Below are 23959 nucleotides of genomic sequence, written 5' to 3'. Positions count from 1 at the left end.
GAAAATTTCAATATCTAGACCAACAAAAACATTATTAATAATTCTGATAACATGCCAGATGAGATGGACTCGGTAATTGCGATGACGTATTCATTGTTTTGTTTATTTTTCTGACAGCGTTTGCGTATTCCAACGAATATTCCAGTGTGTTCTGTTCTCTTCAGTCTTTAGCCTATCAAAAAACACATAAGCCTAAAACTTTTAAAATTGTTGTTAAAAATTATAATATTTATGGGGAGTTGATAGACCCCGGTCATTTATTTATGTACGCCATTTGAAAACATTAGATTTTGTACATTTACTTTGTCTGTTGTTAATATTAAGACTGTTGTTATAAATAAAAAGAGGTAACTGGGATTATTAAGATACACTAAAGTAGTAATGTTTTTTTATTCAGGCAGTTTAGAATGTTTTTTTTGTTTTTGTTTTTTAAACAGGAAGTAAATACAGGCTGAATTAACATCACTTTTATTCATATCTTTCACATCTACTGCAGTCAGATTCACCGTGTTCACTCTGAAGGAATCACTCACATGGCTGTGCACTTGTAATGACACATCAAGGATGTTAAGAGGCTAAAAGCAGGTTTAAAACTTGCCCCATTGAAGTCAACAGGGTGCAAATTTTAAAAAGACGATAACACGGTGTAGGCAACACCGATTTTTGTCGTTGTTTTCTGTACTGACAGCACTCCAAATTTACAAAAAAATGAGCTCAATGTTAAAATTGACCGGAATTCTCCTTTAAGCCTGTGCTTTGCAAGAAATTAGACAGATCCCGAGAAACACGCTCTCATCCACAGACCAGGGTTCAAACACGCTTCAGGCTAAGGGCATCAGATAGCATCAGATAACATCAGTGCCGGGGAGCGCCACAAAGCGGCCGAGACTGCTGAAAAATTGATGAGCAAGCACAAGAGTTCCTCTTCAGGGAGGATGACCTCAAAGAGATTTCACTCAGATGCTGAAAGTGATATCAAAACCTCTCTTTAAACACACACAGAGTTTTCAAAAACACACATAGACTTCTATAACACTAACTCAATGTGTGCAAGACTTAAACACAGACACATACACACTCACGCTATGGTAAGGCACCCCAGCTGTGCTAATCGAACCTAAAAGGCCATTATCTAACATAAGAGTGCATACTAATCAAATTCACACCAATGGAAAAGACATTATTACCCAACCCTCCCTTTTCCATTGGGAATACACTAACACACACACACATAGACTCAGTTTCAGACTAAAATCCCCCTCCCCCTCCCCTCTTTTCACACAGTAGTGTTGTATTTAAAAGGTCCCAAGTTAAATCCCACCTACATTAGAAATTTCACAACGCTAGGAGATAGTTCGCCCAAAAATTAATATTCTGGCATCATTTCCTCAAACTCATGTTGTCTCAAACCCACATGACTTTCTTCAGTTGAATGCAAAACGGGTTGTTTGGTAGAAAAGTCCAAGTTGCTTACATGGAATACAAAGAAATTAGACAGTGGGTGTAAATCTCTAAAAATTATGAAACAAGCAACATTAAAATATTACATTAAAATATTTAATGTAAGTCATTATTCATTGAGAAGATTCCTCTCCGCAGTTAAAATGTATTTTATTCTCTGCATTTATTCAGGCTTTTCATAAAGCCGTTTAATTAAAATCTGAAGAAGAAAAAAAAACTGAAAAAAATTGGTCATGGTTTCCACACAAATATTAAGCAGCACAACTGTTTTTAGTATTGATAATAAATGTTTCTTGAGCATATTAAAATGATTTCTGAAGGATCACGTGACACTGAGGACTGGAGTAATGGCTCCTGAATATTCAGCACAGGAATCATTTAAATTGTAATATTTCACCATATTACTGTTTTTACTGAATTTTTTATCAAATAAATGCAGCATTGGTGAGCAGGAGACTTCTTTCAAAAATGTAATACCAAAACTATACTTTTGAGTTTATGCACAAATAAACATGGACAAATAAATAATGAATGTATTGACAGTGACTTAAGATCTGCTTAGAGTATTTGTGTAAGTGTAGGTGACAGTTAGTGGTGCGTAATTAAGAGCCCAAAGTCTCTTCTGCTGTGTAAGCAAAAGAGCTTCTATCAAATATTAAAGAGTCTTCAAAGAGACACAGAGTTTAGGCAAGGTTCGGCAGAAAAACAAACCACACCACATACATTTTCAACAAACACAAGAACAAGTCTGTCAACAGCCATATTTCACTTCACTGAGGCTGCATTGCATGACATTGGATTTCTTGCCTTTAGCTGGCAAACATATTGTAAGAGTTTGAAAACGATTATACTGTAAAGGATTGTTGATATTATGGTGCACATTGTGCATGTTTATTTTAACAGAGCGCTTCTACATCCATCAACCTCTCTCACTTTAACACAAACACCTCCCTCTCACAACATTTTTTTATAGCAAAACTCCATTTTCTCATTAGTGCCGATAGTCAGTATTTATGAACAAGCGTTCATTAAAATCCTTTTACTCTAACTCTGACAACTGACAATGAGCCACAATATTTCATCATGCTTGTTCCTCTCTCCATCTCTTTTTAATGCATCGAAACCTCATGCAGTTGCCATGCCGATTATAAAACACCATGACAACAAGGTCAATATAGTCAGCAAAGCGGCACACAGCAAAAACACAACAGGGGCAACATTCATCAATTTAACAACATTTTCTAACAAACAGGACAACACATCATTTGAACATCAATTATGGAGGAAGCAAACAACCGCACGAATGTGTCGAGGGATTTTAAAATAGCAGTGAAATAGCAGAAGTAGGACTATATGTGAAGGAATTTGAGCAGGAATCAACAAGAGTCCAATTAAAATTAATTTTAATATTTTTTTAAGGGTATAAAGTTAAAAATACCAGGTTGATACAAGTATCCTGATATCATCATCATACAGAAAAAAGCCACATTAAAATAATGAAATTGTTGGCTGATATGTAGGCTGGCATAATCTTTTATTATTATTATTATTATTATTAACACTCATATTTTACTATAGTTAAACAAATTGGCAAATGTGTTTTCCAATAATTACATAACGTTCTCAGCTCAATTTAAAAGTCCCTGCAGGCTGGTCAACAAAAGAACAGATGTAAACTTTGCATTACATCGAAGCAAAGACAACAGGTGACATTTCTCACTTAATTCCCGAATTACTTGAAAAGAGATTTTACAACAATTTGAACAGATCTGAAAAAAAGTTCTTTCAAAATGATATTTCGGATATATTCCAATTTCCAGCTTTTATGCGTCAAACCACATCTGTGTTATAATTAGTTTATAATCATAGTTTATATTAGTTTTCTCCTGGCTCTCTAAAGAATGAGCAGAAGTTCTGACAGCACATTATAAACAGAAGAAATGATTCGACTTCTCCCAGAGGGGTGTTCCTGCACTTGGAAACCTCAGCTCTGAGAGAAACAGAACAGAAGACAGAACAGCTTGGATCTTCAGCAAATACACTCACAGAAAGTGGAGCCAAGAGGACTGAACTGTACCACAAGGCCAGATACATCTATCATATGGAATTGACTCATAGTTTAGTACTTCTGCTGCTCTCTAGAGCTGAACTGTCTCGTCCAGGACCAATTTCTCGCTTTCATTTTCACACAAGCCTTTGATTTTGTTCCAATCTCTGCAATGGCTTTGTAAATGACTCCTTAAATTGGCCAAAGTCACTAGCAGAAATCGGAGTGATGACTGAGAAGAGGTCTATCTTTCATCACCGGAGAAGTGAAGATGAAAACAGAAAAAATGAGATACTTTGCAGGGCTCTACGCTACAGATTTTTCCGACTGGCCCGGTCGGGATTTTCAGGTAGGTCTATCAGGTACAGAAATTGAATAAAGGAATCAAAATGTAAAATAACACATTTTGTAACACAAAATATGTCTTAAAATAACTTAAGACATAACCGACATACTCGCCAAGACGGCCATTTTGACATAATTCTGTGTTAATTTGTCCATTAAAGGGGTCATGAACTGGCTTTTTAAATTTTTTTATATTGTTGTCTGAGGTTGACTTATGACGTTCGCTTGGTTTTTACATTCAAAAACATCAAAATGAATAAGTGATAGGCTATTTTCTACCCTGGTTTTGAGCCTAGCTCCTGGTTTTTAAGGGCGTGCCGCATTGAAGACTTGGAAGTAAACGCCCACTGCTATGATTGGATAACAGTTTTGCATATTATAATGAGTTTCATGTAATGTGCGAATCGTGGGCGGGGCTAAACAGGCAGTGTTGAAGTAGGCGTTGATCTTCTTCTGCGGAGGCGTTGTTTGATACCCTTTGACGTCATAGATCCCCACTTTGAAAAACCTGTCGTTCGCTGTGCCTGGTGTCAATAAAAGCTTTTATTGGACTAACAAGGTAGTTTTCAGTTCTGAAACTTACAGGATATTCTTATAGCATGATGACTTCTTATATATCAAAAGCTCAAGGAAAATTTGATTTCTCAGTTCATCACCCCTTTAAAGGTAAAGACAACGAGAAAGAGAACTCAATTCAGCATTTGGGTGCTGTCTGAGAAGCGGCTTTCTTGGCACGCGCTTCGGATGTGTGTTGCGTTTACTTCTCACACAGCGCGCGAGAACCGAACTGAGTTCTCTTTCACATCTTCTTACGCTTGAATATTTTAACTGGCAAGCCTTAAAAACGTGCAAATGATAAACTTTTGTGACGATGCAGCACTGGCCCGATCGGGCAATTGACATTTCCGTCAACTGGCCCGAGAGTCATTCACGCTGGCCCTGGACCACTGGGCAGTCCTTATTGTGAAGCCCTGCTTTGCACCTTGTTAAACGAATCCTGGTAAATTATTCTTATAAGACGGTATTGACCAAAAACTTTTTTTAAAAAGCTCAAGTTTTTTGAGCTCATGCTAGATATTTGGTGCTATCAGCATGATTATATTGGGCCAGAAAAAGAGAAGAAACGGGGGAGGACATGATCAACTTAATCCAGGCAGGAGGAACCACCCTTAAACAAAATGATCACAGAAGTTGGACCATGTTTTGACTACAGGGCGAGGGCACAAATAATGGAAAATATTTATTCAGCACTTCCAGCATAATTCACTAATTACAAGAAATGAGTTAAAGATTCGTCAGATTAGCTGATTTTAAAATCCTATATATAAACCTTCTGCTCTAATGATCACAAATGTATACACAGCAACAGTCAGAGTCATTGCCATTAATTGTCTGTCCACTTTCAAACTAATGGAAGATGACCATAATCTTCCACTTTACTTCAGAATGACGTTTTAATGGAGCCAATATGTACAGCATGTGCTTGGGGAAATGACGCAGGTGTCATAACCTTAAATAATTTATTGAAATGACTCATCTATGTTTACAAGGACAGATTTTTTTTGTCAGTGTGAATCAATCTTTTAAACCGTTTATCGTATAGTGTTTCATTTTGTTATATATTCTCAGATCAGATATTTTACACTTTAGGTGAAGGCTTTTCATTCTGTTAGTAAAATTACTAACTTAATGTAAACTTAATTTAATAGAAATACTAAGAGTAATAAAATTGCTTTTACACCAATAAGATTTGGCAATAGAAATTACTAAATCAAATGGCTTGAGTAAAACTCAACTATTACAAATTCTGTTAGATGTAATTTCAGGAATTGCCTACTGTAACTTTAACTTTGTTCTGACAGTCACCACAGCCAATTTATACCAAGGCTCACACTGGAAACTGACGCAAGATTTCAAGCTCCATGTGCACTTGGTTCAAAGGAAAAGAGCTTTTTTGAAAAGACCAATTTGTTTTTTATATCTGATGTATGTTTCACAAAATGGCAAACCAGGGTCAGAAATGAACTTGGGCTAACAAAAAAGACAACTTAATTAATAAAAAAAATAATACACACATTAAATTGTAGCATTAAAGACTCCGTATGAAGCTAAACTAAGCTTTAAATTATTTATTATTTATGTTTCAAGTTATTATATACAAATATATTATTAGGAGATATATTATGAGTGTTGTAGAGTTCCTAAAAACTGCATAAATGGATTGGAAAATATTTAAATATTTCAGAAAAAGCTTTTATGACTTTATTATATCTTGTGCATTGTATATAAACTACTTGTATTTGATGTTGGTTTGATTTTATGGATAACAGTCATTATTGTTCTGAATGTAAAGTATGATTTCAGTTAACTGATTCAGTTTTTATATTGTTAGGGAAAAAATCATCATAAAATTTTTTTTATAACAAAATAAACTATTGCCCTGCCAAACTATTGATGCCAAACGATGCCACTAAATAAAAAAAAGTTACAGGTGCACTCAAGTAATGTTTCTCTCATTAAAAAAGTATTAAAAATAAGGATCTTTATAACAACATTTTTAAACGTCCAAGATGACTGCCATATCAGCCAGGATGTGCGTCTTAATTTCTGACACTGTTTGAAAACATGAACAAAAAGATGGACATTTAAAAAGAGAGGAAGCAAGAGATGATGAGAAGCTAAAGTAGGCAAGAAAGTGGGATGAAAGTGAGAAGTTGAAAAATTACATGAAATAGAGATAAGGTCTCATTAAATTCTCTGTTCTTATCACCCAAGACTGTCTCTTGTGGCTCTGACATGTTACTCTTCTTGACTCTGCTCAACTAAAGACCCAGGCTGACAGAGATTCCTGGACAAGCAGCTATTTATTCCTGCCTGCTCTCTCCGGGGAGGAGTATTATTAGCAGCGTTCATGCACAATATTGATCCTTAAGCCTGGGTCCTACAGCTGAAGACAAAATAGGGCTCTAGTCTAGATCCGTGTCAAGATGGGCCTCTTGAAAAACTCTGTCTGAACATATTTATTATAAATTAAAAATGATTAAGCTGCTTTTTATAATTTTATACTGAGAAATGAACATTTAAAGGCGGAAGTGCATTATGTTTGCACCACTACCATCCTCAAAAAAACAATGGTGTTTCCAAACGGGTTTCCCCAAACACTCCAGATAGCCCCGTCCCCAAACGCAAACTATTGGTTGAGCCACTGTTGCCGTGTCAGGCTGGTCGGGAAGCTCAAACAAACAGAGCAACCATTTTTATTGTTTGATATATGTCTACACATATTAAACTGGGAAAGGAGGAGAAAGTATAACACTTCAGGTTTAACAAGGCCAAATAATATCAAAGCACTGGGGACACTCGTTCCCACGCATCAACCATTCTAATAGACCTAGACATGATGTTCCCTTAACAAAGATGGAAAGGATGCTTCAAAATATCTGCACAGAGAGACTAAAGTCAAGGCAGAAATCCATCCATTTATCAACACATCTCAACTCACAATTAGCAAAACAGTGACAAGTGATATTAGCCAAGGGGTTTTGAAGTATTCACAGTAAATCTGTCATACTATGTCTGCTTTTGTGTGTGTGTGGCCTTGTTTTGCTTCAGATTAGCTGCAATCCATAGCTGGATTGTTTTGCCAACTATGTCCTTCCAAACAGATTGACTTCTCTGTATTTATGATGACCATAGATCACATCTAAGTTCATCACCGGTTAAACGACCCTCACCAACGACTCCTTGCTGACATAAAATAAAAAAAAAACTTGTGTGATTTATGTTAAGTGTTCCCACAACAACAACCAATCAGCATGTATCAAAGGGACCAGTGACAGATCGTGAGCTGGTGGATCGGCCAGCAGTAATGGCCTCATGAATCACGGGCTCAGCCTGTTATCACTGTGTCTGCTATGTGCCGCGCTAGTTCTGTTAATATGTTTCAGCATTTGAAAACATGTCCAGGTCAAATGTCACCCCTAAATCAAAAGAAATAAGACATATTTTGAACATTAAACTGTGAAAATATTTTCTTGACAGTTACAGACAACCCCAAATTCTCATCACCATAATAACAAAAATATCTTATTCTCATTACTGTAATGTGAAAATGATCAAATAAATGATGGAACAACAAAGTATGTATATTTTAATGAAATACCTTTAAAAAAATGGCAAATAAGAAATATCCTTAATATTTAGTTCACCAGCCATTTGCAGTTTTAGCAGTTGCAGTTTACAATTAACTTTGTAAAGTGATTAAACATCATGGTAATTTTTTTATACATTTATAAATATTTTATTTCAGTTTTTATTAAAACTGATATTTTAATTCAGTGTATTACAGTCATGAAAATCTAATGCCAATTACCACTCACAATAATGAGAATTACTAAATAGATACTCAAAAGCAAATGCCAGGACATGTAATAAGAATTTACCAGTGCTTAGTAAAAAAAATCTTAATGGTCCAAAAATTGTATACATGTTATGCTAAATAAGGGTGGGAAATCTAACAATTTATATCGTGATCGATCTGGAAGACGTCCACGATCAACTTTTCCAAGCGAATCGTAGAGATTGTGATCTTTTATGTCCGCGATTCAGATCATGATTGTTCATTATAAGATCGTGATATGAAATTTTGGAAAGATCCCCAAGACATGATAATACAACAAACATATATTATGATTATGCAATCATGGTGAAGAAACATCAGGAAATACAAACACTTAAAGAATTAGTCACATTCAAGCAAATGCTGAATGATTATTCTCATAATCAATAATTAACCAGTAGTTGATTGGCAATAGTCTTGACTAATTAGATGCTATGCATAGTATTTATATTAACATTCACATTAATATTTTATCATTCGCAGATAAAGTCTCAGAGACTAGTAAAACTAATTGCTCAAGAGTGGTAATTTTGTCTTTGGCCAGGCTAAATTAAAGGCCCAAAAATATCTGGCTGCAGTCTCTGGGGTCTAAAGCATTACAGGACCTTGACTGGGTTTCACTACAGTTATGAGGTGAGCTCACCATTCAGAAAGGAAGAAAAGCCAGAGAAAAGCACATTCTGAAGGAGGAGACAGACTGTCTTCTCTGTCCATCACATCAGGCTCATGTTACACATAAAAACACAACAAATGCAGGGATTCATGAGGGGGAGAGAGAGAGGCTTTCCCCATGCAGTAAGACAGACAGGCTGCAAAAAGTCAAGATGGACCCTGGAACAGATAGGCTATGAGTAATTCAATCCCTTAAGTCACACAAAGAGGCCTCTGAGTCTCTGAGCCAGAACTCCAGACTGAATTCTTTTAGCACTTGTTCCATTGATTGATTCAGAAAGCTGCCAATATACCCTAGACTCTCCTGTGAGACAGAAGCGGCTCTGAGGTTTCTTAAACATGGCAATCTACAATTGGCTCAAACATGAGATCACAAATCAAATCTATTTTTACCAACAAATGTCCTCATTTCATCAGAACAAAAGACAAATTGATTTGTGAAAAAGTGATTTTTATAAAAAATTGTCACTGTCGGGCAGAAACCTCGAATCTCATTTTCATTTCATGTCAGTTTTTTTCTCATTACTATTGGTTACGCTTTACAACTGTCTGTGGATTTTGCAAATATTTAACCAATGAAAAGCATTTAAAAAAAGCTTGTGACTAAAGCTTGTAACTCCATTGGATCATCAAACTGTCTGTAAAACCTCCTAACTCCACCGTGCCTCAATAGCGAATGAAGTGCTGCTCACGTTTTGGACTGTCTCTGCTTGTTTGCAATGCAAGGGTAAATAAAGAACTGGTTGTTTGAATAAGTACAGTGTTTTCTTTGGTCAAGAAACACTATAAAACACAAGGCTAACGTTTTATGTATTTGAGAAGCGGAGAAGAGTCTTAAAGCCCCAATATACTTCAAGCGAAATAAAAAAATAAACTTGTGTAATGTCATTTCTAACAAAACCAGGCCAAAGCAAAGATCGTTTGATGTTCATTTCTGCAGTTCGAAACAGCTTGCCAATAAACGCCTTCAAATGACCATAGTGGCGATGACGTAATAGGTAAGTGTGCTCTGAGGCTCCGCCTTCTTTAACATGGACATTTTCTCTGGTTCATTTCTTCTTTTTAGTAAGTAAAAACATGAAAACACTGGAAAGTCGCTTTATAGTAGAACTTTGTCATTCTAATTGAAAGAGACACTGTGACTACAAGTTCTCTCACCACTGTCATTTTTTTGTGTGTTTATTTTGTTATTGAAAGGAAAGTGCGATCAAATCATCACAGCATGGGCAACATAAGGATGTTCGCTAACAGAATACCACTTCTCACACAATCTTTTCAACCCTAAACGAAGAACAAAAAGAACTTTGTCGTAAGTATATATCGGGGCCTTTAGTCTAGCATTTAGTCTAGTCTATTCCTTGTGTGTGCACACTTGGCAATAAGGCTCTTTCTGATTTGATTCATTTCTCAGAGTCAAAGTTATAGCCAGTAGCACTTCATTTTTTGTACCATGAGATTTTGGCCAAATAGCTTCCACGTAGGTATAAACTTTATAACCTGTTAAGTTGATGAAAATGAAACGCGAAGCACTTAGTGCCTCAGATGTGGCTGTTCTAATGACGGACAATTTTATTTTTTATTTTTTTATGCCACACCTAAAATATGTTAAAGGGGTGGTATAATGCCCTTTTCACAAGATGTAAAATAAGTCTCTGATGTCCCCAGAGTGTGTATGTGAAGTTTTAGCTCAAAATAGATATTTTTATAAAACATGTTAAAGTCGTCACTTTTTGAGGGTGAGCAAAAACGCACCATTTTGTGTCTGTCCCTTTAAATGCAAATGAGCTGCTGCTCCCGGCACAGGGAGCGGAGCTTCAAGAGCTTGTGTCCTTTTACCTCACACACACATGCACTGAACATTTCAAAAACTTTTAGCCTTTTATGTTCAAACCGAAGTCAGAAAGATGGAGAGACTCAAGAAGAAGTGACAACATGTAGACAACATTTCTGAATGGTTAGTTGATGAATTTATGTAGCTGATGTGTTCTAGTCATTTATTAGCATATTCTGTCTTGATAATCTATCAATCGTGTTCCAGGGGCGGGGTTTACGTTAATTTTAGGGTTAGTGATGTCACTAACCCGGGAGGAATGTCGTGTAGTCTCTACCAGCCGTTTGTTGTAGTCCTTAAAAAGTGATTTCTGTAAAAGCAAATATCTCCCTTTGCTTTGAACTTTGAGCGTTGTAACTTTGCAGATGTTGTTTATGCTCAAACAGCAACATTACACACTAACTAAAGTTAGAAAATTGAAATCATAATCAACCACCCCTTTAAATATGATAAAATAAAGTAATAGTGCAGCTGAAGATATTGCTGGTAGAGCAAGTAAAAATCTGAACTACCGACTCGACTGGCAGAGAAAAAAAAAAGTATCTATTGTTAAGCCCAGAAATTAAAGATGGATAAACATCTGAAACTGATTTTGGAATTGGTGGAGAACATGAAGTTCTTCTAGATGTTTTGGAGGAAAAGAATAAGTGTTATAACTGTCCAGATCAACTGCATTTGTGTACTTGGTCAGCTGGGTCCTACCTTAACATCTGCGGTGACTCCATCCTCAGTGGTGCTCTGTCCATTCTAAAAGAGAAACAGAAAGAGATTTATTAACTCTTCTTTTAATACTTTCCATATATTAGAATAATAGCACTAGCTATCAAAACACGAGTGTGCGCATGTGTGCATGCATGTACTTGAAGGCTCACAGCTGTAATGTCAAAATCATAAATGCATGTTATGTCTACATGACATAATCAATGGCTCCCGGGGCATTTATACAGGCTTGGCTGCTTATATAGACTCCCAAACACACTCTCTTTCTGTCAGTGTGCTTGAGCATCTGTTCTGCCCACAAGCTGAATCTTCAGATGTAATTCTATAACACAGATTCCACTGTACAACATTAATAATGGACATTTACATTTAATCAGATTGGTTGACTGATGATAAACAACATCCAGTACAAATCTTGCATTGCATATTTTGAACTGCACAATTTATGCCAGGACTAAAACAGGCTTTAACCAAGGGTTTAAATAGGTCCAGAGTTAAGAACAGTGTAAAAAGGCTTACAGAGGACCAGGAAAAAGACTGAGTACATGTCTAAATCTGGGAACTGTATCTAATGTTAGATGACCAACACTGAGGCCCAATAATAAAAATTCAGATGAGATGAGAGCAAACCATAACGCACTAAGAATCCAAACACATGTAAAATACATACAAATACTGTAAAACATGTAGACAAGCGTTCCTCGTGGGCATATCCCCTTCATTTCCCTCCTAGGAGAAGAATTTACCTGACTATAGTTGATCTCGGCTAAACATGAACAGTTTCTTCTTTTATTAAAGCACAATGGAATTCTGCAAGTCTCTACCTCACAAACAAACTATTTATATATGTAAAGATAAAGAGAGAATATGTGTCATGTTTATTCATTTTCTGCAGAATTACCAGCATGCCAACTGATTTCTACAGTCCTAACGTTGAATTCTCTCAAGAACCATCAGAAAAACACAATCACATCTTGCACAGGCGATTGCTTTCAATTTCATTCAATACAGAACCTTGAGCGAGAAGAGAAGGAAATGAAAGAGACAAAAATAAAAAATAAAAGAATTGGAGGAAGGAAGAAAACAATTCTGCCTGCTCAGAGAAAAACAGGCAAAGATCAAGCAGTCGTCACATGCAAAGTCGGAGCTTAGTTTATTTATGCTGACTTCAGATCGATTCACCCAAGTGCTCTGGACGTTAAGGCGACTCGTCTTAGAAAAACTCCAGTTTACCGTCAAAGTCATTTTGGTGGCAATAAATACAAAAAGTCTGAGTTTCTGTGGTAACTGCAAATACATTCAGATATTGTCTCCAAATGGTGTAGTAAGACTGGCCATCTACAAGCTTTATTTTTTATTTTTATAACAAAACAACAAATATAATTCAATGTGAATTTCTTTCTTCAACTGAACACAAAGTATATTTTGAAGAATATGAGTTGATGGTCCCTATTGACTTCCATAGTATGAAAAAAATTGAAATATTGTGGAAGTCAATGGGCGTATCAACTGTTTGGTTACCAACATTCTTCAAAATATCTTCTTTTGTGTTCAACAGAAGAAAGAAATTCATACAGGCTTGGAACAACTTTAGAGTGAGTAAATGATGACAGAATTTTTATTTTTGAGTGAGCTATCCCTTTAAAAATTATGTTAAAGTACTTGAGCTTAAGTGCAAAAACAATATAAATAATCAGTCCTTAAGGTTTACTCAGGAGAAAAGTTTAAAAACGTGGCCTTATCAAAACACTGAGCACCTTGACCAATGGCGTGAGTTTGGGCTGAGGCTATCTACCAAACAATAGAAGACGGGTTTAAAGACAGCCATTATCTTTGCAATTTTGTTTCATTATGCTAGCAGCACAGAAATAACACGTGTCTGCTTATATAACTCGGTTCATATAATAACTGATATGTTGCTTACGTAAATCATTAACGGACTGTGTCAAAGTGATCTGTGAACACCAGGTACTAATGAAACTGATAAGGGAATATGATATGAGCTAGGCTTGATTAATGCACACATTTAACGCATTCAAGATTTTGTTCAATCCAGCTCATTGAAATCTTTATACAATACAAGATGTACATTTGATAGATTTGCAAAGAGAATGAAAGAGAAATTCGTACCTAATTTACTTATCAATTTGTTTTACATTTTTGTCCATCTCTCTGACCTTTCATATCTCGAAACAGAAACATAAAATATCAGCTAAGCATGTCTAAAATATGTGTTTCCTTTCAGGATATTGTCTCATGAGGTTAAAAGGACAAATGGAATAGAGCTTCTGGTTTTCTAGAAAAACAAACTATTATTAGCATAATAAACAATAAAACACACACAGAGAGCAAGGAGTTTGAGTGTAGGCCTATGTAAAATGCACTAAAGTAAAAACACAACATAACAGCCTCTTGATCAGGGCCGCTGATCACACATGACCCTGAAACTCTTTTCCTGAAAACACGATGCAAATGGAAGTGATAAAAGAGCTGTACGCAAAAAATTAACATCATCTCTCTCATAATGTGACCCTGTTACAGAAATAGTATGCGAGTAATTGGGACCAAACTGTTCCTCGGAGAGGTGAGAGGAAGTAAGTGTTAGTGTTAGTGTGTGTGTGTGTGTGTGTGTGTGTGTGTGTGTGTGTGTGTGTGTGTGTGTGTGTGTGTGTGTGTGTGTGTGTGTGTGTGTGTGTGTGTGTGTGTGTGTGTGTGTGTTTCTGATATACCCTATGTTATGGGGACAAAATGTCCCCAGAAAGATGGCAATATCCAAAATCCTTGTGGAGGCATTTTTTGGTCCGCATGAGGAAAACAGCTTTTATATTATAATAAGAAATTTGAAAATGTAAAAATGGCAAAAGTTTTCTGTGATGGGTAGGTTTAGGGGATAGAATTAAAATCATTTGTTGTATAAAAATCATTATGTCTATGGGATGTCTCCATAAAACATGAAAACACAACACGTGCGTGTGTGTGCGTGTGTGTGCGCGCGCGTGTGTGTGAGTGAGTAAAAAGGAAAAAGGGTCTGAAAGAGTGAAAGGAATTAAAAGGCTTGAATTTCGAGTGACTAGGCATTCATGAAACAAGTGCATGACAGGAGAGAACAGACAGTTGAAAAAAAAAAAAAAAAAAAAAGGAAAGAAAAAAAAGGAAAGGGAAATGCCTTTTGTTGTTGAGATCAAAAATTGAATGTCCAACCAAACTCTAATACTATTTTATTGCAAATTCATCAGCCACTTGGAAGAAGCTAGTCAAATCAGACAGATGCTAACATGGAAATTCACTGAGACCCAAAAACCATGAACAAAACTACATCTGAATAAAAGTTCCCTTGAAAGGATAAATATGTTCTTTGTTGAGCACAATGTGTTTTGTGGGTTAATTACTGGCTTTCAAGAGACCTTTAGAAATGGCAATTTTCCTATTCAGTCTGTCATGTTAATGGTTCGGGGTACTATTAATGCATTTCAATGTTTGATTTTAAAGACTTTTTTTTTTTTTTTTACCTTTGTCAGTTGGGTCACCAGAAGTAAGCTGATGTGATCATCAAACATTTAATCAAAACAAAGTTTTGTGAATTTCATCAAAAATGCTGGCTGGCATGGAGATACTTAGAGAACCACTAACTAAAAAATGCCTGAATAAATCACATACTTCCTGTATTTGCACAAGAAATGCTGGATTTTTCACTATAGTATAATACTAGTCCAGTCAAATATCAACTCTCCAGCACCCCTAGACTGAAGAAAACTCTTCTGTATTTCTTCATGTCCTGAAGGAACCAATATCAAAATCCAGACCTGTCTTTACGTGTGACTGACTTCCTCACAAATGTGACTGACAGGTGAAAGTGGGAGTTGAAGATTTCTAGATCTGTGTAAAGTCACCGAGTAGGCCACCCTCTACAATGCGAGTAAATCACTCACACATGCGAGTGAATTTCACTCTGGGCGACTAAATAATGTCTATCATTAGCCATTGGCTAATAAATTCTTATATTTTACTCACCAGTCAGTGTGTGTGTGTGTGTTAGATGCCAAGTAGAAGTTTAGCATAGATATATTTTCACTCGCTGAACACTGACTATGAAGGTAAAACAGTAGCAAAACTCGAGAGCACATAGATGTGAATTTGAGAACTTGTACAATAAATATTCGTACTTGTACGTGAACATTTACACTCACAGCTCCAATGTGAAAACCTGTAAAATAAAAATCTGAAGTTGAATGTTGAAATTTGCACTCGCAGACAATAGTCACAAACCTGTATTCTGAATTTGAAGCTGCAGACAAGTAGTTAAAAATGTGTGAAATGCCATTCACAGAAATACAATGACAGTCACAAACTTGTAATATATATTTGCATTTATTCTTACATTCACATTCGCAGTACAACCTCAATTAGGCACTTGCAACTTCTCAAATCTGTCATTGCAATTTCAAATTTCGCGCCTTGACTTTTGCTACTCTTTTCGCGATATATTAGGAGCAAAACTAACTTGTGCACTTGAAACTCAGTGGCGGCGAGAGAGAAAGGAGGGCGGGAGTGGGGGTGTTCAAAGGAGCCGTTTTATTGGTTGGCGCCTAGCCAATGAAATGGGACTTCTATTGTAAGCGATGTCACGAAACCCGCCTCTTCGTGGACATCTGAAACGCTAACATGGCTTAATGCATTAGACTGATATTAAAAGAAATAAATTATATTATCAAACTCAGTAAACACCATACTAATAATGCATACTACAGAAAAGCAGATGAGCACAGAATGTGTGTGTGTGTGTGTGTGTGTGTGTGTGTGTGTGTGTGTGTGTGTGTGTGTGTGTGTGTGTACGCACACCTTGGTAATATAATCGTTATTGGCTAGTAAATTGTTTTGGTTACTCGCCAGACAGATCGTACAGTATAATCAGTATAATCAAAATAATCGCCAATGGCGATAATATTGCCAGGGTGTGCGTAGAGGGGTGGTAGGTCACATTATTTAGGCCATTATGTAGTCTCAACTTTAACCTACAGATCAGGTGATGCAGTTTGGATATGCCAAGTTAGGGGAAAGAAATTAAATAGAAAGCAAGTCATATAGGGCAAGTAAAGGAAGGAAAAAAATTAAGGAAAATTACAAGGAAGAAAATAAAGTACTGTAAATAAATAAATTGAGTCAGAATTGTCAACATGCAGATGATTTAGGCATTTGACACACAAAACATTCGTGTCTAATTCAGTGTCAAACCTGACAGGTGTGCGAGTCTGAATTGTAAGCAGTTATACAAGACTGAAAGACAATGGATGTGGCAAAAAGACGAAGATCTGACAGAATGCGTGTGGCCCGGTTAAAAGAAAGGAAAGAAAAAGAAAGGAAAGAGAAAGCAGGAGCGATGGGGATAAAAAAAAGTTAATGATAAGTGAAAGGAAGACAAAGAAATGACAGATGAACACAATCATGAATGAAACCACAAATTAATCATTAAAGCTCTCTGATGAATTAAAGATAAACGTTCAATACTTTCAAAGAGTGAGACTTTAGAAGAGTGGGATTTAAAAAAAACAAAGATGACAGGAAGAAATTCGAAGTTCCGGATCACATCGTCTCCATATTCCCAGCCATCATGCGCTGCTAAGCCTTCTCACGTTTCAGACCGCAGCACACACTGACAGCCGAGACCGGAAACACACAACTTAAACATCTGATATTCCCGACGGAACATATGCTGAGAGCATGTAGCGTTGTGTGTGTGGTCTTTACAAAGAAGATGCAAGAACAAGAAAGCAAGTGGAAGAAATCTGACTGAATTTAATTCATATTCTATTAGAATATTCTTTCAGAACTGAAAGTGAGAGCATCTAGAGCAGAGAACATCTGATCATCAACGTACGTGAATCCAGCAACACGAATGTTTGAATTCTGTTGTGGATCCGTCTCAGTTCAAAGATAACCTCGTAAAACACAGTCAAACTGGCTCTTCCAAGTGAAACATAAACCCTCCCTGTGGGACAGATAGGGCCTCATACACTGTGATATACCGTCAAACAGCTTCCAGCAAATCTGGGAGGCTACCGGGTTCACAGGAATAAATTTCCGGTGATGGAGTGAGAACAGAACTCGTGACTCCTGGAGCTCACAGAACGCCTGTCCTTTAATGGAAGAATACAGCCTCAAATATTTTCCATTGTTCTCCACCATCTAACCTCCAAACTTTGGAGGAAGTCCTTGTTGAACAGGCTCCAGGTTCCATGTAGCAGCAGGGTTGTGAAATAATAATCAATCATTATGCAGTAGGTATGATTACAAACACACACATCACTGCTGAAACCCAGAGAGCACACAGCCATCAAAGACGTGAACAGCAGGTGCTCTGAGCAAAACCTCAACAAAATATTAGGACAGCCCCGACAAAAGATTTTTCATTTAAGCACTAGTCAGCTAGTCGCGCGATTATGATATTAATTTAATAAGGCTACTTAAATATATATAGCTACTGTCTGGGGGTGGCATGGGAAAATGGTTTGAGTTTCAGGGCTGAGAAAGAATATTATATGTAACAAAAGGGAAGACAGTTTTCTTTAGTCAGGTAGCACCGAATTCAAAAAAGAGACAAAACAAGTTTTACTGAAAGCCCATTTTTCCAATGGTGAAGTACCCCTTTAAAATGAACTGTAACAATGATAATCTGATACTTGCTGATGATTGTGTGTGCATAGTCATATACTAAAGAACGCTTCTGTTGCAACTAATGCAACTCCTGTTTATCTGGAGTTTATTTATTTATTCATTTTAAATAATGCAAAAAACATTTACATGGCTGATAAGAATCAACCCCAATTTACTCACTAATGGCAGAGGTGTGCAAAAGTTACATTTGGACTCTGCCTGCACATTAATCCAGCATCTTGTATCTCCACACAATGCGTGTTTGGAGGCGTTTGACTTTAATCACTGCAAGCATGTAAAAACTGCCAGTGAAAACTGTCAAGGATGAAGCATGAAGTTGAAAATGACTGGTTTGACATCCTGTGCATTTTTTGGTCTAGTCTGCATCAGGAAGCACTTTAAGGTCTTGTGGTACTTGCTGATACGCTGTAAGATTCTAATCTGCAAAAATTTAGATTTATTTCTCCTCTCTTTTTCATCTGCAGAAAGAATTTCATTCAAAGTACTGAGAAGAATTGCGAATGTTTCTGCAGCGAACCGGCTGTCGCCTGATTGGTGAATCTATTACAGTGGTGAGCGACCAGAAGGCAAGGAAAAAGGAAAGTTAATTTAAGCTCTAAATTGCACAGATTACAATGCCAGGAACAAAAGACTAAATATCACGTTTCATATTGCTATTCTCAAAAGGAATCAGCATTAGTCTGAGAGCAAGATAAGAAACGAAATCTTCCTTCCATTCTCATTAATCATGGACTTCACCGACCATATTGTCTCTGCTTGCCCTGTAAGATTGGTCTCCAGCCAAAGCTGGTGGAGCAAATTCCAGTGCTGTACAATGCAAAGGCCTGAAAGTCTACTGTAGTACAACACTGACATTAACTAGGGGTTTTTAGCACACTGTGGTCTATGATCAAAAGATATGATCCCTCAAACCAACGTATCTGAGTGTAACGTGCAAACGAAAAGGAAATGAAAACAGCTCACTGTATGAAAGCTAAGCAAAACAGGAGATCAGCTTATCCTACAGACACCAGTGGATTATTACAAACATGTAACTGTTATTGGGATTCACTATGATGTATTTAAAGCAAAAAAATAAATGCAAATAAATCAACAATTTTGTCCCATACACCACAATTAAACAGTCTGGCTACACAATTTCAAGAGTGCTTGATAATTCAAATATGACTATTTCCTAGTGTTTCTAATGATGGTAGACTGCTGTATTATTCATTCGATTTTTTGACATTTCACATGTACCCCAGAGAACACAAATGGCACAGCAAAAAACAGAGGGAAACAGTCAGTTCACTGAGATGAACATAAGAAATCCAATGTTTTTCCACTAGAGTTTAAAGGTACAAGCTGCAGAGTCATTCCATGAAACTGGAGCCTATTCCATTTTGAAAAGGCAGCAAGATTTTTATATAATTTTCTGATTTAAAAAAAATCTTTAAGAGTTAATCCATTTCATTATATAACCTCCAACCAACTTTATAAAACGCATGCGTGTTTTAAAGCTATGACCCATAGGCCCGGTTTCACAGACAGGGTTTAGATTAAGCCAAGACTAGGCCTTAGTTTAATTAAGAAGCTTAAGAAGTTTTTATAAACGTGGCATAGAAAAAGACATTACAGGTGTGCATCTTGAGACAAAACAATCGCACTGACATACTGACATATTGCACTGATGTCAGTGCAAGTTGCTTTCAGTTCAAACAGCTCAAACATGCATTCTAGTCTGGGACTGGCTATGGCTAAAGCCTTGTATGTGAAACCAGGGGTTATAATAACAGGGTTGATAGGCTTGACAATTCATGTATCCATTTCTAGCCTATTGACCAAGGTCAAGACACTACAAGATGGTCATTTAAAGGAATAGTGCACTTAAAAATGAAAATGATGTCATCATTTAGGCCTACACACCCTCAAGTTGTTTTAAACCTGTATGAATTTCTTTCTTCTGCTGAACATAAAGGAAAATATTTTGAAGAATGTCGGTAACCAGACAGTTGATGGACCCCATTGACTTCCATGGTAGGAAAAAAAAAATACTATGGAAGTCAATGGGGTCCATCAACTGTGTAGTTACTGACATTCTTCATAAGATCTTCTTTTGTGTTCAGCAGAAGACAGAAATTCATACAGGTTTGAAACAACTTGAGGCTGAGTAAATGATGACAGAATTTTCATTTTTAAGTGAACTATCTCTTTAATGTTGATATTTCTGTACATATATTATGTGGTTCACTGCGCAAACTCATTGTAAAAGGGTTGATTACATAAAATCATCCAAATCAAACAAAATATTAAAGTAAAATGATAAACAAAATACAGAGACACTTGTCCTTGAATCTTGAAAGAATCATGTTTTAATTGAATTGTAAATTATTTTAATGACAGTTATGATGATAAAATGGCTGCTGCATATAACCATGTCAAAGCTAAAAAGAGCTTTTATCATCTTAATATATTATTTATATTTTAAATCAAAATATGCATATGTATGCATTAAGCAAGCAGAAGTTGCAAACAGTGCTAGGGACAGGCCAAAACATGCATCTATAAATAATGGATTGTCTATTGAAAAATGTCTATTATAAGTTATAGTAAAAGTTAGTGACATCTTTTTATTGTTAAAAACATTGATCTAGACACCTTTTCGTGGAATGACCCTTCAGCGTAACAAAACATCTCACCAGCGCTACTTCACAGCGCGGCGCGTCGCGTCATGCTCGCGCTCCAAAAGAACATGTCAAGTCTGCGAATACCTGCATAACTCTGTCTGAACCAGTGTTTAGTGATTTTTTTTTTTTTTTCATTATAAAGTTTCACATTTTTATACGATTGCAGTAATTCTCGTGAACTCCACATGACAAACACGTGGACCTCTGGCACGCATAGAAGAACCTTGGGGACACATTAAATCAGTTAATTTTAGTGCTGTGATTTCACCACCTCTCACCTCCGTCTCCAACTGCACCAGCTCCATTTTGGGCCATGGTTCTGCCAGTTGAGCAAGTGGCATTTTGCGCTTCTTCTGTCTTTCCCCAAGTACTCAAATACGGGAATTTCTTCCGAACCCGTGTATTCCCTGCTGGAACGAGCAGACCAGTCTCTTTGGATCAGGAGCAAACGTGCGACTAAGTTCCTCTCTTACAATCCCCACAGGACGCGCATAATAATCACTCCGTCGAAAAACCAAAGCCGTTATTCCCGTATATGACTTGGACGGATTCTCCTCGCGGTTCTGTGAGGAGGAAGACTTGCACAGACCCGTTCCTGGAAATGAAATCTCTCCCCCTCACACATACACACAGGTGGACTCGGGTTTAGAGGGGCATGCGCTGTGCGTCTGCAGCGATGGAACGCGTCTCCTCCGAGGAAATGAGATTAAATATGTTTTTGCAATGCGGTGGAAAGTGTCTGCTGACACTGACTATCGGTGTGCACACAGACGCAGAAAGAGGAGCCGATGCTGTCAGTGTGTTTCGCTCTGAACGGGATCCACAGTGTAAAAGCGCACGAGCTTCAGCCGATCAAGACAGTTCTCGTCCAGCCCCTTTCTCCTACTACTCCTCTACTGACGCCCCTCTCTGGACACTTACTGATACTGCAAGCTTTCAGATTTATGGATATCTTGACACAGGGTCAGTGAAACGTATTTTTTTACTTTTTTTTTTAATACCAAAAACAAAATGTTATTACTGAAAATGTGCAAAGAAAAATCCATCTTCTAAACCAAATACATGACAATATCCCCCGGTTTCACAGACGAAGCTTAAGCTAGTCCTAGACGAAATGGATGTTTGAGCTTTTAACTGAAAGCAACTTGCTCTGACATATCTTAAAAAATATGTCTCAAAATGGACACCAGTAATGTTTGTTTTTTTCAAAGGTAGCCTACATTTTCAAAAGCTACTTAAATGTCCTAATTGATCAAATGTCTAATCCTGGCTTAATCTAAGCCATGTCTGTGAAACCAGGCCTGTTTTATACCTTTCAAAAAAAGTAGCCTATACATTGAGTGATGGTATTAACATTGACACATCATAATACCTAGTATAGTATACAGTATAGCTATGAATACCAAAAACATGTAAAATGGTTTACATGGTACTTCAAAGAATACCATACTAGTTAATTTCCAAAATACATGGTATAGGTAATCCAATGCAATTGTGCGTTTGGTAGTTCAAGGGCTTTCGATTACTGTTAGGCTGCATTCAAATCAAATATGCATACTTCCCTACTATAACCTAGGTAAAAAAAAATATGTGTGTGAAAAATGTACCCTTTTACATATATTCTACTATATCTGATATGTTTGATCATTTTCAAATGTAAGATATTTTGTCTCTTCTGTTCAAGATCGAGTGGATATTTTCCTTCAGAATTAATTACGTAATGTACTTTGGTATCAACATATGTTTCCATCTCTCATACATGAGATAATGCAAGATCTGCGATATTCTTGTAAAGGTCTTAAAGGTGTTAAAACCACAATTGCTCATTAGCTTATTCCATGTGCCTTACAAGGAACATGATGACTTAATAAGACCTTTCAAGGTATATTTTATCCTGAGTGCATCATTAAATGGTTGCAAGAGAAGCAAAAAGAATTTAAATAGGTACTTCCCCTAGTCCCTTCCTGTCACAGCATACAAAATGTTTAAATTTCAGATGACTCAGGGCTTCTTCTTCTGCTGCTTCTTCTCTTTTTCCTCTCCTTTCATTCTGCAAATATCTAATGGGTTACATACTTTCTCAATCTTCACAAACTTTCATACTACACACATGTAGAATATACTTTTTAACGGGCCTAATAATGAATTGAATATCGCTGGTTCTAAAAACAGCCGACAGTTTGATTGCTTCAAATATGTCTGGGAAATGGTAACGTATAGTGTTTTTCCATCAATAAAACAGTTTTGCTTCTTAAAAAATGGCACTACCACCTAGCTTTGCTGTACCAACCTCTACTGTCCAACACTGACACAACACATCTGTTCTATGTTTGTGCATTCAGTTGCATTTGACTGGCCACATAATCACAGTACATATTGTCCACAGTACACACTTTTTTTTTTCTTTTTTTTTTTTTACTAAAATACAATCAAGAAAAGTAGAGATCGATGTAACAAATTATTTCCCTGGCACAATTTCCTTTCCCATAATTGTCTTGTAGGCTTGCCCATTTTGTGGGAAGGCAGTGATATGCCAATACCTCTTGACTTTTTATTCTCTCAAAGGGAGCAGAGAAGAGCAACTGTTGCTTCTCGCTGAGAGTGGTTACCACTGGCAACCACAGACCATCTGCCAGCGTGCCGTGAATCTGTTGCCAGAGTAAAACAGAGTATGAATGGTTGTCTTTATGAGATGGTAGTGGGTGGATATGAAGTGTGCATGGCAGAGGACCATGTTTCATTGAGTCAAATGCTGGCACAAAGCACAAAATGTTTTTAATGGCACTCAAATACACTAATGATAATGTTGGACTATGTCAGGCTAATCTGTGACATTGGTAATGCAGGATGTACTTTTTATTTGGTTTTATTGGGATTCCAAGTTCCTTACCAAAGCGGATAGACTGCCTGTGTTTTACAACGTCAAGTCTTTTGAAAATCCGCCTGTTTGACCTTGAAAACAGAATGAAGTGCAGGAAAGAAAGATTCTAATAAATTCTGAGCATTACTGAAATACTAGACGCTTACAGACAGTAGGAGCTGAATCAATTCAGGCTGAGACAGATTTTTTTATAATACACTTATACAAAATGTTGTACATTACATAACATTTATATAAACATATAAAATTTCCATATTGAAAAAAA

General features: G+C 36.7%; 1 protein-coding gene across 2 annotated transcripts in view; it reads right to left on the bottom strand.

The window, feature by feature from the left end:
• rps6ka1 (ribosomal protein S6 kinase a, polypeptide 1) overlaps positions 1–21700 on the bottom strand; it is a 60213-nt gene extending 38513 nt beyond the window's left edge. The window contains exons 1-2 of one of the 2 annotated variants that reach the window (XM_079853489.1): positions 21092–21700; positions 11458–11502 (exon numbers count right to left, since the gene is read on the bottom strand). In XM_079853489.1, coding sequence (XP_079709615.1) covers positions 11458–11502; positions 21092–21154 — 108 coding nt within the window. In that variant the 5' untranslated portion in view covers positions 21155–21700. The remainder of the gene's footprint in view (positions 1–11457; positions 11503–21091) is intronic. The other variant, XM_079853487.1, reaches the window with a different exon arrangement.
• Positions 21701–23959: the final 2259 nt, after the last annotated feature.

The sequence above is a fragment of the Squalius cephalus genome, assembly GCF_949319135.1.
Source record: "Squalius cephalus genome assembly, chromosome: 20".
Classification (NCBI taxonomy): domain Eukaryota; kingdom Metazoa; phylum Chordata; class Actinopteri; order Cypriniformes; family Leuciscidae; genus Squalius; species Squalius cephalus.
The sequence above is the reverse complement of the archived record's forward strand: the minus strand, read 5'-3'. Positions and strand labels throughout refer to the sequence as shown.